At 38.8% G+C, this 14,246-nt stretch overlaps 1 protein-coding gene across 1 annotated transcript in view; it reads left to right on the top strand.

The window, feature by feature from the left end:
* LOC123609314 overlaps nt 1-14,246 on the top strand; it is a 110,422-nt gene that overhangs the window by 38,936 nt on the left and 57,240 nt on the right. The window contains exons 6-7 of the mRNA XM_045500342.1: nt 2,842-2,952; nt 11,696-11,874. Coding sequence (XP_045356298.1) covers nt 2,842-2,952; nt 11,696-11,874 — 290 coding nt within the window. The remainder of the gene's footprint in view (nt 1-2,841; nt 2,953-11,695; nt 11,875-14,246) is intronic.

Here is a 14,246-nt window from a genome sequence, read left to right as displayed (position 1 = left end):
TGTCTACCTCTGTGCCAGTACCACACTGTTTATATAAGTATAGTTTTGTAATATAATTTGAAGTCTGGAATTATGATACCTCCAGCTTTTCTTTTCCTTTTTAAGATTGCTTTGGCTATTTGTGATCCTATTTGGTTCCATACAGTTTAGGATTGTTTGTTCTAACTCTGTGAAGAAATGCTGTTGGTATTTTGATATGGGTTTCATTAAATGTATAGATTCCTTTGGGTAGTATAGACATTTCAACAATATTTGTTCTTCCAATCCATGAACATGGAATGCCTTTCCATTACTTTGTGTCCTCTTCAATATCTTTAATCAGTTTTTTTATAGTTTTCAGAATATGGATCTTTTACCCTTTGGTTAGGTTTATTCCTAGGTATTTTACTATTTTGGTGCAATTGTAAATGGGATTGCTTTCTTAATTTCACTTTCTGCTGCATCATTATTAGTGTATAGAAATGCAACAGGTTTCTGTACAATGATTTTGTATCCTACTACTTTACTAAATTCAGTTACCAGTTCTAGTAGTTTTTTGGTGGAGTCTTTAGGATTTTCTATATGAAGTATTATGTCATCTACAAATAGTGAAAGTTTTACTTCTTATGAATTTGGATGCCTTTTATTCCTTTTTCTTGTGGCAAAATGATACAATGGGAAAAAGATAATCTCGCCAACAAATGGTGTTGGAAAACTAGACAGCTACATGCAGAAGAGTAAAACTGGACCACTTTCTTACACCATACACAAAAATAAACTCAAAATGGATTAAGGACCTAAATGTGAGACCTGAAACCAAAAAAATCCTAGAAGCAAGCATAGTCAGTAACTTCTCTAACATAAGCCAAAGCAACATTTTCTAGGTATCTCTCCTGCGGCAAGGGAAATAAAAGCAAAAATAAACTATTTTCTGCACAGCAAAGGTAACAATCAACAAAGCTAAAAGTTAACCTACTTATGGAAGAAGATATTTGCAAATGACATATCCGATAAAAGGTTAGTATCTAAAATCTATAGAGAACGGATTCAACTCAACACCAAAAAAACAAATGATCTAGTTAAAAATAGGCAGAAGACATGAACAGACATTTCTCCAAACAAGATATACAGATGGCCAGACACATGAAAAGATGTTCAACATAATTCATCATCAGAGAAATGCAAATCAAAACCATGATGAGATACCACCTCACACCTGTCAGAATGGCTAACATCAAAAACTCAAGAAACAAGTGTTGGCAAAGATGTGGAGAAGAAAGAACCTTCTTGTACTGTTGGTGGGAATGCAAACTGGTGCAGCCACTGTGGAAAACAGTATGCAGGTCCTTCAAAAAAGTTAAAAATAGGATACCCTATTATCCAGCAATTGCACTATTGGGTATTTACCCCCAAAATACAAAAACCCTAATTCAAAGAGATAGAAGCACCCCTATGTTTACTGCAGTATTATTTACAATAGCCAAGATATGGAATCAGCCCAAGCGTCCATTAACAGATGAATGGACAAAGAAGAGTAGTATATATATACAATGGCATATTATTCAGCCACAAAAAAAGAATGAAATCTTGACATTTGCAACAACATGAATGCAGCTGGGGAGTATAATGTTAAATGGAATAAGGTAGCCAAAGAGAGACAAATATAATATGATTTAATTCATGTGTGGAATTAAGAAACAAAACAAATGAGCAAAGGAAAGAGAAAAACTAAGAAACAAATGTTTAACTACAAAGAACTGATGGTTACCAGCAGGGAGATGAGTGGGGAAATAGGGGAATAGGTGATGGGGATTAAGGAGGCCACTTGTTGTGATGAACACCGGGCGATGTATGGAAGTGTTTGCTCATTAAATTGGTACACCTGAAACTAATATAACACTGTATATTAGCAATATTGGTATTAAAATACCAACTTTAAATATTGAATGTTTAATATGTCGCATATTCAATATATTGAAATATATAGAATCTTCAATATTAAAAATATTAAGACAAACTTAAATTGTAAATAAGAGTCATTAAAAACTATTTTAAAAAAGAGGAAATGGGCTTAAGCTGATGTAAAAAAGAAAAAAGAAATTTAAACTGCTACACAAAGAATCTTGGTCCAATATATGGGAGACCTTATTAAAAATGAATTAATCTTGAAATGGTTTATTATGCCCCTTTTTGTTTTTACCCCTAGAGAATATTAGGTATATAACAGTAAATACAGATGCTAAAAAACCAGGAGATAAAATAAATAGCCTCCAGAGAGGTCCTCCCCACCTCCAAAGCCTAAATCCTAAGGCTTAGACTATTTTTGGCTTCCTTTCTGAGAAAGCTCAGAAAGGAGCCTCTACAAAGTAAAAGCAGCTCTTTATTTTTTTTTTTTCTGACCACTCCAAGATCTGTTTTTGCCACAACTTCATAAGTATTTCAATTACTTGTTCCTTCAACAATCCTGCAGAGAAACACTGCCCCCACCCCCCTTTTTATGGATGAAGATATTGAGGTTAAGTGATTTTCTCAGGGTTACAAAGAGACCTAGCAGCAATGAAGGAATAAGAACTAGCAGTTCAACCTTCTGGTGGATGAATAGATTGAGTTTCTGAGCAGCCTTGCTATTATATTGCAAAGAGGCCATGCGGACGCCTGGCTGAATGCGCAAAGAAACCGCGTCCAGGAAATGAAAGGGAGGCTGGGAGGATAGCATTTTCCTTCGTATTAATGACATAGGCAATTGTCTAAAGTTGGAAAGAAAGGCCTTTTAGAGAGAGGCTTTTAAAAAGAGGACAAACAGCAGGGCACTCAATTTGGGACCCCTCCTCCATGAGACCCTTGTTGTCTGTCTACTTGCAGACAGCGCCGCTGAGGAAGCCGGGCTCCAGATTGGAGATGTGGTGCTGGCTGTCAACGGCACGGAGGTCACCAGTGTGGAGCATGCAGAAGCCGTGCACCTGGCAAGGAAAGGTAGGTGGGCCAGCTACAGAGTTCAGCGTCATTCTGAAGAAGCAGAGGGCTTCGGCGCACCAGGGAGTTCAAACACGATGAGGACACTACACAACAGGTGTAACCGCACTTCTCCCGCCAAGCTCCTTTAATACCTTGGCATCAACATGGTGCTTTATAGCAATTAAATCATTTTTCAGCACCACGTTCCTTCTGTATTGTAGAGTGAAACCAGAAAATGGCAGCAGAATGCACTCTATTTATTACGAAAATATTTCCTGAAACTCTTTGCCACGAAAAATGTCATCGTAATAATACTCTAATTTACAATTTCTCTTCCCTTCCTCCTGTCCTCTCTCCCTCCCTTGCCTCTGTGTTCCTTCCTTCCTCTTTCTCTCTCTCTCTTTTCCTTTCTTTCCATCAGTTTTTAGTGGTAAGAACCTCAGGGTTTTCATGCTTAAAAAACAGAGAGGAAGAAATAAATCACAAATCTAAAGCTTTCACAGATTCTCCTAGGGCCACTTAAGGAGGGCCTTTAAACCAATTCTGACACAGATGGAACCACGGAGAGAATAATAATAATACACGCCCCTGCCTACCCTTGTATCCACGCACATTTTGTGGAAAGGTTAATACCATCTTCCACTCTGCAAAACAAGTTACTTTCTTGACACCATGTTACAAATCCTTATCTCCCCATAGACCTAAAAATATATAACTGGTAAATGCTGTGTTCCATCAAGGGATTATTTGGTGAAGTGTCCTATTCCTGGCCTCCCAAAGGCTGCATACATATCTCTGTGTTCCTGAAATATATCCTCAGGCACTGAGCTATAAAAATTTGTACATTTTGTTTAGGCCACATGTGCTGTAAGTATAACTTGCTGAACAATAAATATTGTTTGTCCTTTCTCATGATGCCATCATGCTTGAGGGTTAGCAAGAGAGAGAGAGACTTAGTGTAGACCAGGATGAGAAAATCACTAACAAATTTTGTATCCTGAGTAGCTATTGTAGACTTTTTTGGTGCAGAATTTAGCTGAATATGTGGCTTTTCTGTAGAACTTGGCATGTACCGGGTGCACCAGAAATCCAAGGACACTGTCAGTTAACATGTACACTACCTACTTGTAAGTCCTACCTAAATATCCTATGTGCAGCAGAGATGAGAAATGAAGGTAATATGGTAACAATTATACTAATGAATTGGTGGTATCCCCCATAAGAATGGGATTTAGCTGTTCCTAGGTTCTTTCTCACAAATAATTACTTTTCCAATTTTTTAGTTACAGAAAACCTGATGTTAATAATATTTCCACTCTTAGGACTTCTTTTATTTTTCCCCAAGGAGCTTAACATTCTTGGTAACACTGAACCATTCAGCCTCACTCTATCAGTTAATGGAAGGCAGAAAACATCTCTAAAACTTAAATAGAGGATTTTCTCTTCTGTTTCCGAAAGATGATGAATTAACATTGATACTGGAAAAGAGCTACACTCAACACCCTACTTTGTGCTGCTCCTGGCAGTTATTTGTAGCATGCCTTTATCTGCTGTTACAATCTGGGTTGTACCAGCTTGGCCTCCCTACCCCAAGAAGACCTTGACCCTCAGAAGCTCCTTGTATCTTTGCTAAACCTTCTCAAACACAACAGTGGAGATACCTCACAAGCAGGAAAGTGAGTTATAGATCTGAGACGCTACAGTAAGGACAGTAAGAGACTTATAGGGAAACAAGTCCATTTCATACCTGTATATGTTCAGGGAGATGGGAAGTGTGGCCAATAGTAGAAAAGAGCCAAGTGTCTCACGCAGAAGAATGCTGAGGGACATATTCTTAGAGCTTTTCTCCCCAGCTTGGTGCTCAGCAGCCAAAACCCAACTTAACCACCCTACTGAGAGCCAGACAAATGGTAGCACCTGTTCCTCATGGTCGGTGGGAAACACGTAGGTGGTCCTTGAACCCAGCTGTATTACAGAGTTGATTGCTTCTTCCTCAGGCTGAATCTCTAAGACTAATTGATTATAACACAGCTCTTAATTGGGAAATAATAAAAAAAGATGCAAATAAACAAAATAGAGAATAAAAAAAGAGAAAGGTAAAACTTCTAAATAATTAAATACTACTTTGAACAACTATATAACAATGTGAAAACTAGATAAATAAGAACATTTTCCAAAAGTATTTAAAGTGCCAAAATCAGTAAAAGAATAAATAGAAAATTTGTCTAGACTCTAATAAAGGTATTTATAGAGTAAAGAAAGAGACCATCTCACTTCTCCCCCATTTCCACCCCCAATTCATCCCCCATTTATAAGCACAAGATACCAGTCACTTTTATAGATGAAATTTATCCAACTTTCAAAGAACAAATAATTCCTTTTCTGTAGAGTTTTCCAGAAACTAGGAAAGAGTGAAGTCTTCTCAGTTCATCTTATTAGGCTACTCTAACCTTGATTCCAGAACAGGGTAAGTGTAGTATGAAAAATGAAAGAATATGTCCCTTTTACTTATGAGTGCATAGATGCACAAATCCTAAGAAAAAATAATAGATACCTGAATAAAAGTGTTTATTAAAATCGCATGTAATACATCATAACAAAGTAGGGTTTATCCCTAAATAAGGATGGCTTTATAATATTTTAGTACAATTCGTCCCATTAATGGACCAAAGAAAAAAATTTTATGACTATCTCAACAGAACAAAAAATCATGTAATAAAGTTCAACAAATGTATATATATTTTAAATTCCCTACATAGTAGGAAGAGAAGTTTCTTTTTACAACTTGATAAAGATTATCTACCAAAAACCTAATCGTGAAAAGAGAAAAGTATAAAAGTATATATAAAACAACACAACACTTAATAGAGAAACTTTAAACATATTTCTTTTGAGATTGAGAAGAATAATGCCAATTTTAACGGCCTCTGTTCACCATGATATCTAAGGTTCTGACTTGTTCAATAACACAAGGAGAAATAAAGGTATATGGCCTGGAAGGAAAGAGATAACACTATTATTATTTACAGATTATATGATTATAACAAAATCAATAGACCAATGCTTAGAACTAATTAGAGAAAGATTGACCAAACCAAGGTCTCCTTATAAAAATCAGTAGTGTTCTTCTACACCACTAATAACTGAAAAGAAAAGAAAAGGAATATAATATATGTTTAATAACAGCAGCAACACTACAAGGTAGGAAAGAATTAATCCAACAAAGAATATGCAAGAGCTTCATGAAAAAATATTTACAACTCGACCAAAGTACATAAAAGGAGACTTAAATAACCGGAGATATATAGTATCCTCATGGATGGAAAAACTTTGTAAAGATCTTAATTCTCCCAAAATTAATCTAAATATTAAATAAATTTTCAATAAAATTTTATTAAAAATGTTTGAGTAGCTTTTCAAACTTATCCTTAAATATATGTAGAAAAATAAAAGTCTACAAATAGCTAGATCATTTATGAATAGGGCTAGCAAGGACAAAGGACCCTTTCATACCAAATATTAAGGTATATTGCAAAACCGTAATAATAAGTAATAAAAAGGGTGGCATTCACAGAAATATACCAGTGGAATGGAATGGATTAGAAAGCTCAGAAACACACTCAAGTACTTATTAAAACTTGATATATGATAAAAGTAGCAGCACAATGAGGAGAGGATAAAATTTTTACTACATCATTTTTACAGAGAACCATAAATTGGATGGATTCATACCTTCATATATTATGCTTTATATTTTATACCATATATAAAGGTGGACTTCAGATGTGTTAAAGACCTTGATTTTTAAGTTAGAAGCATAATGTCAATATAAGAAACTAGAAGAATAACTTTATTTGTGATCAGAGAAATGCAAATTAACAGCAAGGTGACACTTTACATCCACCAGATTAGGGGAATAAATAGAAATCAGATTATAGCCAGCTTTGGTAAGGAAATGAGGAAATGAGAATCTTCGTGTACTCTTGCTGAGCTACTGGCATCTCAGAGAGCAGTCTGGCAACATCTAGTGAAGTGCCTATAAATCCTTTGTCCTAGCAATTGCACTTCTGTGGCTATAAGCCCAAAGAAACTGCTGAGAGGACATATACAAGGACGTTCATTGCAGCGTTCTGTGTGATAGAGAACAGTTAGAGGCAGTCTGAGTGACCATCACTAGGGCAATGGATAAAGAAACCAACAACAGATGCATACTCTGCACCTCTGTGCCTCACTTTGAAATAATATACAAGATGTGCATTTGGCCAGCAACATTGGTAGATGCTAAAAAACGTGGTTTAGAGTGGGGGGGGGGGGAAGAGAGAAATAGAATGAGATCTTAGCATAACACCGTTTGTGTGAAATAAAAAGACACACACAAAGGAGTGTATCCACAGTCCTATATCAAACATGTTCTGTGAGTGCCTATTGTGAGGAGCAGAATGTGTGAGAAGAATTGGGAATGGAGGCAGAAAATAAAGTGAAACAAAACAAAAGGGGTCTGCACTCCAGAGACTATTGTGTGCAACAACCTGAGTGCTATGATGGGCTCAGCAGTCTGCACCCAAGTTCGTGAGCAACAGATGAAGGCCTCCGAAATGGCACGCACCCACACACACTTTTAGTTCCATCCATGTTCTAAAATTTATAGGTGGTAATGATGAGGGAAGGCAAAAACAGAAAACAAAACAGGATTACAGAGAGGCAGTGGGGCTATGAGAAGAATATACATGACCATGAAACTAAAAAAAAGGGAAGAGAAAAGGAAAGAAATAATGGGAATAATTTAATTTTTATGTAGTGCTTTCCACATTCAATTTTAGCAAGGCTGTTAATTGGGCAGGGTGTTTCTGGAATGTATAGAATTTAAAGCAAGCTCTTCGGGGGTTCTCTTTAGAACAGAAAAGTCACCAACTTGTTGAAGAAAGCAATAATCATGAAATAACAAATGGACCTTTTGTTAAATTTATATAATATATAGAGGTCTTGAAAAGTATATTTACATAGTGTCCAACAAAATAACAAACAAACATGAGGTTGTTTAAAAATCTAAATGTTTCCTCTTGCCTCTTGTACCTGTTTGCATAAACTTCTTAAAAGTCTGATATCTTTTTTTTACCTCTCTATATTTCTGTACAGTTTCATTCCTATGTATTTTAAACTTTTGTAAAATCTTATTTTATTACAGGTTGCTACTTTGTTGATTTAGATTATCTAAACATCAAATCACTTTTCTCAAAACCTTAAATCTGAAATCTAACTGTATGTCAGACTCACGCAAGAACCTCTTTTAAAAACAGAATTCCTGGTGGTGGCCTGCATGTTTGTAATTTTAATCAGCTCTCCCTGAAGATTCCCTCACAGCAAGCCCAGCATAGCACAGAGCTCAGCGTCTTGGAGGCATGGCCGGCCAAAAGTTTGCAACCATAAGATTAAAAGTCTATTTTGTTACTTTCCGGTACAGGCTTTATCATGTCTGCCCAGACTAGCATAGAAAAGGGATCTACCATATGTAACAAGATCAAGTTTTCAACAATTATACTGAAATAATAGTCCCATTCAATAAAACTAAATAATATATTAGTATATATTACATTGTATAATATAGAATAATATAATATAAAAATTATCAAATAATAATCCTATTCAGAAATACTAAACACACACACCTGTACAAATTACCTTAATTTTGCCAATGGGAAGACTAAAGCAGATTTAAAAAAAAATGTTTGGGATCCCAATGGGAATAACAATAGCTCCATGTGAATGTTTATTTCATTAGGTCCCCCATCCTTCTGGTTTGGGCTTTTGTAGGGCTAAGTGCTTGCAGACTAAAATAGGAGATTTAATCATCAAGGAAAAACACGGAAAAGAAAGAGGAGAGGAAAACAATGAAGCTTTAATCAACCTGGAAGTCCTTTGGGGCCGTTCCGTTCCTTTGTCTCACCAAGAACAGCTTTAGTAAAAATAAGTACAGAAGTGCATTGGGATGTGGGACTTGGGCAGATGAACACAGTGCCAGCCCACCACGCAGCCCCGGGGACAGCGCACGTCTTGCACATTTCTCTTCGGCACCTGCAAGGGTGGTGGAGTTTGTCTGACAGCCGAGGTGCGACTCCGACACAGCTGAAGATTGGTGGCATAATAAGAAGACAGTGATCCAAAGAGAAAGTGTGAATTAGAAAAAGAAATCATTTTTCTCTCTCCTGTAGCTGTAAATAACCTCACCCACAACACCTTACTTCCCAAACTCTAGGCCCAAGTGCGAGGGAAGAAGAGTTTTGCCAGAGAGCTTCTCTTTGAAAGGGCGTCATCACCAAAGAGCTGTATTTGCTAAAGACACGGATTTTCAACCTCGTTCATCTGCACTTGACTCTTTCACTTCAGGCCATTTGTCTTCCCATGTCCCCCAAACAAGCATGATTTCTGGGCTGTCCAGTAGAGGAAGGCAATGGCTGTGTGATTCCTTTCTCTAGGGTGGGGAGACACTTAGAGAAGGGGAAAAACTAACAATTTTGTTGTTGCAAAATATTGGGATGGAAAATGAAAGTATACAGGGGAAACTAAATCGTAGTCAAGGAAAGGAAGGAGCATAGTGGTTGGCGACAAAGACTGTGCTCCTGAGCAGGACCTCTCGGCAACCGAGAGTTGCCTGGCTACTTGCTACTGAAATTGTGGTCTGACATCAGCTGAGAACTTGTTACAAACACAGGATCTCAGGCCTCATCCCAGACCTAGTGAAGGAAGACGGCAATTTAACAAACCCACCTGGTGATTTGCATCTGCATGTAGGTTGAGAAGCACTAAACTAGGGCATCTCCATATTTTTAGCTCCCAGTAAATTAACAGATAAATAATAACAAAACCAGGAGGGTGTCACTGTTCGTACTTCACAATTAATTCCTTTAACACACATTCATGCACACGCATGCACACACACACACACACACACTGCAATGACTATATAAATAATCTATTTGGAGATAACGTAAAAAATCTAAAGTCTCTCTGAGCATCAGACCCCCTGGCCCCTGATAGGACCTGCAAAGACTGTAAAACCACCATCACACAACAGCTGTTTGGAACTCGGCAACTCCCTGTGTGTCAGGATCATGTCCTCACTCCGAATGTAAAAAACTTTCCTTTAGTATGATGACACCACGTGGCAGCAGGACCATCTGTGTCCCTGCCCCAGAGAGAATTTTTTGGTGAACCAAGTTATGTTTATGGCCAGCTGAAGCTCAAGCTCAGCCTGCTCAGTGTCAGAGAAGCCCATACGCAGTGTGTGTAAGCAAGAGGAAAATGACCTCAAGGGGCAGGCGACTGCAGCACCACATAAATAGATTGGCAGACGTGTCAGCCATGCATATTAGTCCAGAGTGCAGTCCTTCGGGGACTAAAGTCCAAAGACAAAGACATTTGTGGGTTGCCGGTCAATCTGGAGCATTGCTTCTAATTTTTCTGGATGTGTTTTTGACAGGAGCTTAAGGGCAGTTCAATAAATTAAAATGCATTTACATGGCAATGAAGAATTAGCTTGACACACAGAGTTATTTAATTACCAAGGTGCTTTGCGTGCTGCTAAAGTTAAGACCATGTCAGCCTTTCTGGGACAAATCTTTATTTTCAGGGCCATGTGGCTCAGCCAGGAATGATCCCCTGGGTTGGAGCTTGTCATTTATATAAGAGGAGTCTCCTCACTGACCCCCATTTCCATAGACAGCTCTAAACAGATCGGTAATCTCAATGTCAGACATCACGATGAAGTCAGCGCTGCTAAGGCCAAATGTCCCCCTTCACGGATGTGGCCTCCCTCTCGGAGGAATTGTAAATGAAGTCATACCCCATTTGCAGTCTTCAAAGCGTGTCAGGGTTGCTGTCTGTTGGAGTGACATTCAGAGAATTTCTTGAGGCATCAAGAGGTAGGCATATGATGAAAGTCTGTTTCCATGCTGGCAACATCAAAGCACAATTGGTAAATGGTGACCTCATATAATTAGGTACAGGGACAAATTCCCCCAAGCTATGCACTGTACTGATCATATAGGAAAGGGGGCACCACTGAGGTCCAGGCCCCAAGGAAGTCACCCTGAGAAAGACGTACACGGAAGCTCAGAGTCAAACCCTCAGCACTAAGTTGGACAGAAAGAAAAAGGGATAAAAGCATGTGTGCCTCAGCTTTCCTAGAATTTCTGTCTACTTCCAAGTTCAAAGGTTTATAATTGATTTTGATCAGGAATAGGTGACAAATGTATTAGTGGTTTAGATGCTCCCTTTAGCTAACCCAGGTCAAGGAACTTAGTTGTCTTGAATAAAAGTAAGATAGAAAAGCCAAACATCACCTATATTCCCTTTTCAGATATAAATCAAAATATGTTAAAGATTTAGCTTGACATTATTATAGACAGAATGAACAGACTTGAGTCATCCGTGATGAGACCTGACAAGACCACATGGTTGAATACAAAGTGCTCTGCACTAAGAGCTGGCAATCCTGGGTCCCACATCTGATTGAACCCCTTATGACCTAATTATGGCCCTCAAAGAAGTCACTTTACCTCCCCTGGTTTCATTTTCGTCATCGCCATGAGGGATTGAATCACTAAGGAACTCTCTCATCCATTCCACTCGTAGGATTCTATTTCATTTATCCCATGTATGCAAACTGTAACCCCCTTTTCACCCATTCCTTCTGAAAAGTGACAGTCTTTTCTGGTGGTTTAAGATTTTCAGCCACTGCACTATCCCAAATTCGTTTCTCTAGGTCCAGACATCTTGACTCTGGTGGTGGGATCTGACATCAGTCGCTGTCCCAATACCCCTTGGCCCACCTGCCGCGGCTACTTACATAAAAGGACTCACTCCGGTTTTGTGAAGGGTTGGAGGAAGAGGTGGTTTGTGCTGAAGCATGATGGCTGCCTCCACTATTACAGACATAAGAAGGTAAATTTGCGGGGAGAGGTAAGGTTGGAGTGGGTGGGAACAAGAAACCCTGGGAAGTGCAGTCAGTCCATTACCAAAGTAGTGTCTTGTAAGGTACCATGTTGTAGGATTCTGGAAACAGTGTTCTCTCCTGTGGCTTTTAGAGTTTTCCTTCCTCAGAGGTACAGAGAATTGTAATTTATCTTCTCTGCTGCTGCATAAATCAAGGCTGGCATAAATTTCTATCTCGTTTATTCCTATTTTCAGATCCTCTGTGAAAATTTCCTTATCAAAGCCCAGAAAATAAGAACCAAACTGCATACCTAGTACCCTAGAGAAATCAAAGTGGACTAAGGCAAAGTGCAGTAACATCTCGCTGGACCACAGAGCCTGCACACTGTTCCCTAGGTTACAGGGATTGACGTTAGCAAGGCTTCTGAAGCCTCCGAGAAGCTGCCTGGAATACCTTGTTTGATTTCCCAGATTTCAATAGACCTGCAATTTCTGACTATAGGTGGAGGTTGGATTCTTTGGGGGAATGTTCTCCAAATAGGCAGATGCAGTCCTTCTCCCAGACTTTTCTCATTCTGCAGGTGTGGGATGGGGCCTGTGCCCGGGGATCTGGGGAAGGCACTTCAAGTGAACTACCAATCTGCAGGCCATGTCCTGTCAGCGCAAGTGTTTTCTTAGCCCCTATGCAATATGGTGTTTAATTTGTTTATTTTTTACTTATTTTTGAGAGAGAGAGAGAGACAGAGACAGAGCATGAGTGGGGGAGGGGCAGAGAGAGAGGGAGACACAGAATTCAAAGCAGGCTTCAAGCTCTGAGCTGTAGCACAGAGCCCAATGCGGGGCTCAATCCCACAAACCACAAGATCATGACCTGAGCTGAAGTCGGACACTTAACTGACTGAGCCACCAAGGTGCCCCTAATTTGTTTAATCAGATGCAAACATCATAAAATTCAGAGATTTCTCACAGAAATCCTGATTTCCAACTTCTCTTGAAAAATTCCCTAGCGCACTTGTACCCAAATGTTTATAGCAGCTCTCTCAACAATAGCCAAAGTATGGAAAGAGCCTAAATGTCCATCAACTGATGAATGGATAAAGAAATTGTGGTTTATATACACAATGGAGTACTACGTGGCAATGACAAAGGATGAAATATGGCCCTTTGTAGCAACATGGATGGAACTGGAGAGTGTTATGCTAAGTGAAATAAGCCATACAGAGAAAGACAGACACACGTGTTTTCACTCTTATGTGGATCCTGAGAAACTTAACAGGAACCCATGGGGGAGGGGAAGGAAAGAAAAAAGAGAGGTTAGAGTGGAAGAGAGCCAAAGCATAAGAGACTCTTAAAAACTGAGAACAAACTGAAGGTTGATGGGGGGTGGGAGGGATGGGAGGGTGGGTGATGGGTATTGAGGAGGGCACCTTTTGGGATGAGCACTGGGTGTTGTATGGAAACCAATTTGACAATAAATTTCATAAAAGAAAAAAATTCCCTAGCAACAGTTGGTGGGAGCTGACTAGCAGCTGCCTCTTCTAGGAGCACATGGGCTGTCCAGTTCGAAGACGAGCTCACTGTGTCCTACTGACTTCTACCCTGTTGGCTTCATTCAGAACTACATGTGTGAGCTACCTCTAATAAGTGTGAAAAACAGGAGTTTGGGTTGTTTCCCTTGTTTGACACAATCTTACTTTCTGAAATAAGGAAAGAAATATTATCAATTAAGAAATCAATACCCTTTGTAAAATGAGGAATGATTTTGCACATTGAATCATCGTGAAGAATACCTTTTCCTAGCTTGTGAGTCACTTATTCGTGACATACACAAAGAGGTATCTGACTTTTGCAGAAATGTGAGCCATTGCCACTTTGAAAAAACTTTGTCTCCCTCCAGTGCAGGAAAATAGGATTCTCTGTAATCAAGATGAGAAATGATGAGCCAGCCTTGTTCTCTATATATTCTGATTATTAAAGTGAAATAGGTCAGAGGTTTCCAATGTGGGTATGCTTCAGAAGCCCCTGCAGAGTTTTCCAAAGTACATGCAAAAACCATCTCCTTCCCCCAAACCTCCTGAATGGGATCCTGGTAACCGTATGTTCTTTTCTAAGCTCTCTCAAGGTAATTCTCACAGAACTGATTTGTAACCTGGGTGAGTCCCAAGGCAAAGTGCATTCCCATCTACAGTCAGAAGACAAAAACAAAAACAATAATGCAAGTTTACCAGTTTTTCTTTAATGAGATAGAGAGTTCTTTATCTTGAGATTGTATCTTTTCTACCCTTTGCTGATAATTTTTGTTTCCTTGTCACTATGTGACACAGTGACAAGACAACCTTAACTTTTCTTTAATGGCCTTCCTTAGCAAAACAAATACATAA

Source organism: Leopardus geoffroyi, chromosome A1 (assembly GCF_018350155.1).
Source record: "Leopardus geoffroyi isolate Oge1 chromosome A1, O.geoffroyi_Oge1_pat1.0, whole genome shotgun sequence".
Lineage (NCBI taxonomy): Eukaryota > Metazoa > Chordata > Mammalia > Carnivora > Felidae > Leopardus > Leopardus geoffroyi.
Note: the sequence above shows the minus strand (reverse complement) of the source record. Positions and strands in the feature narration are given on the sequence as shown.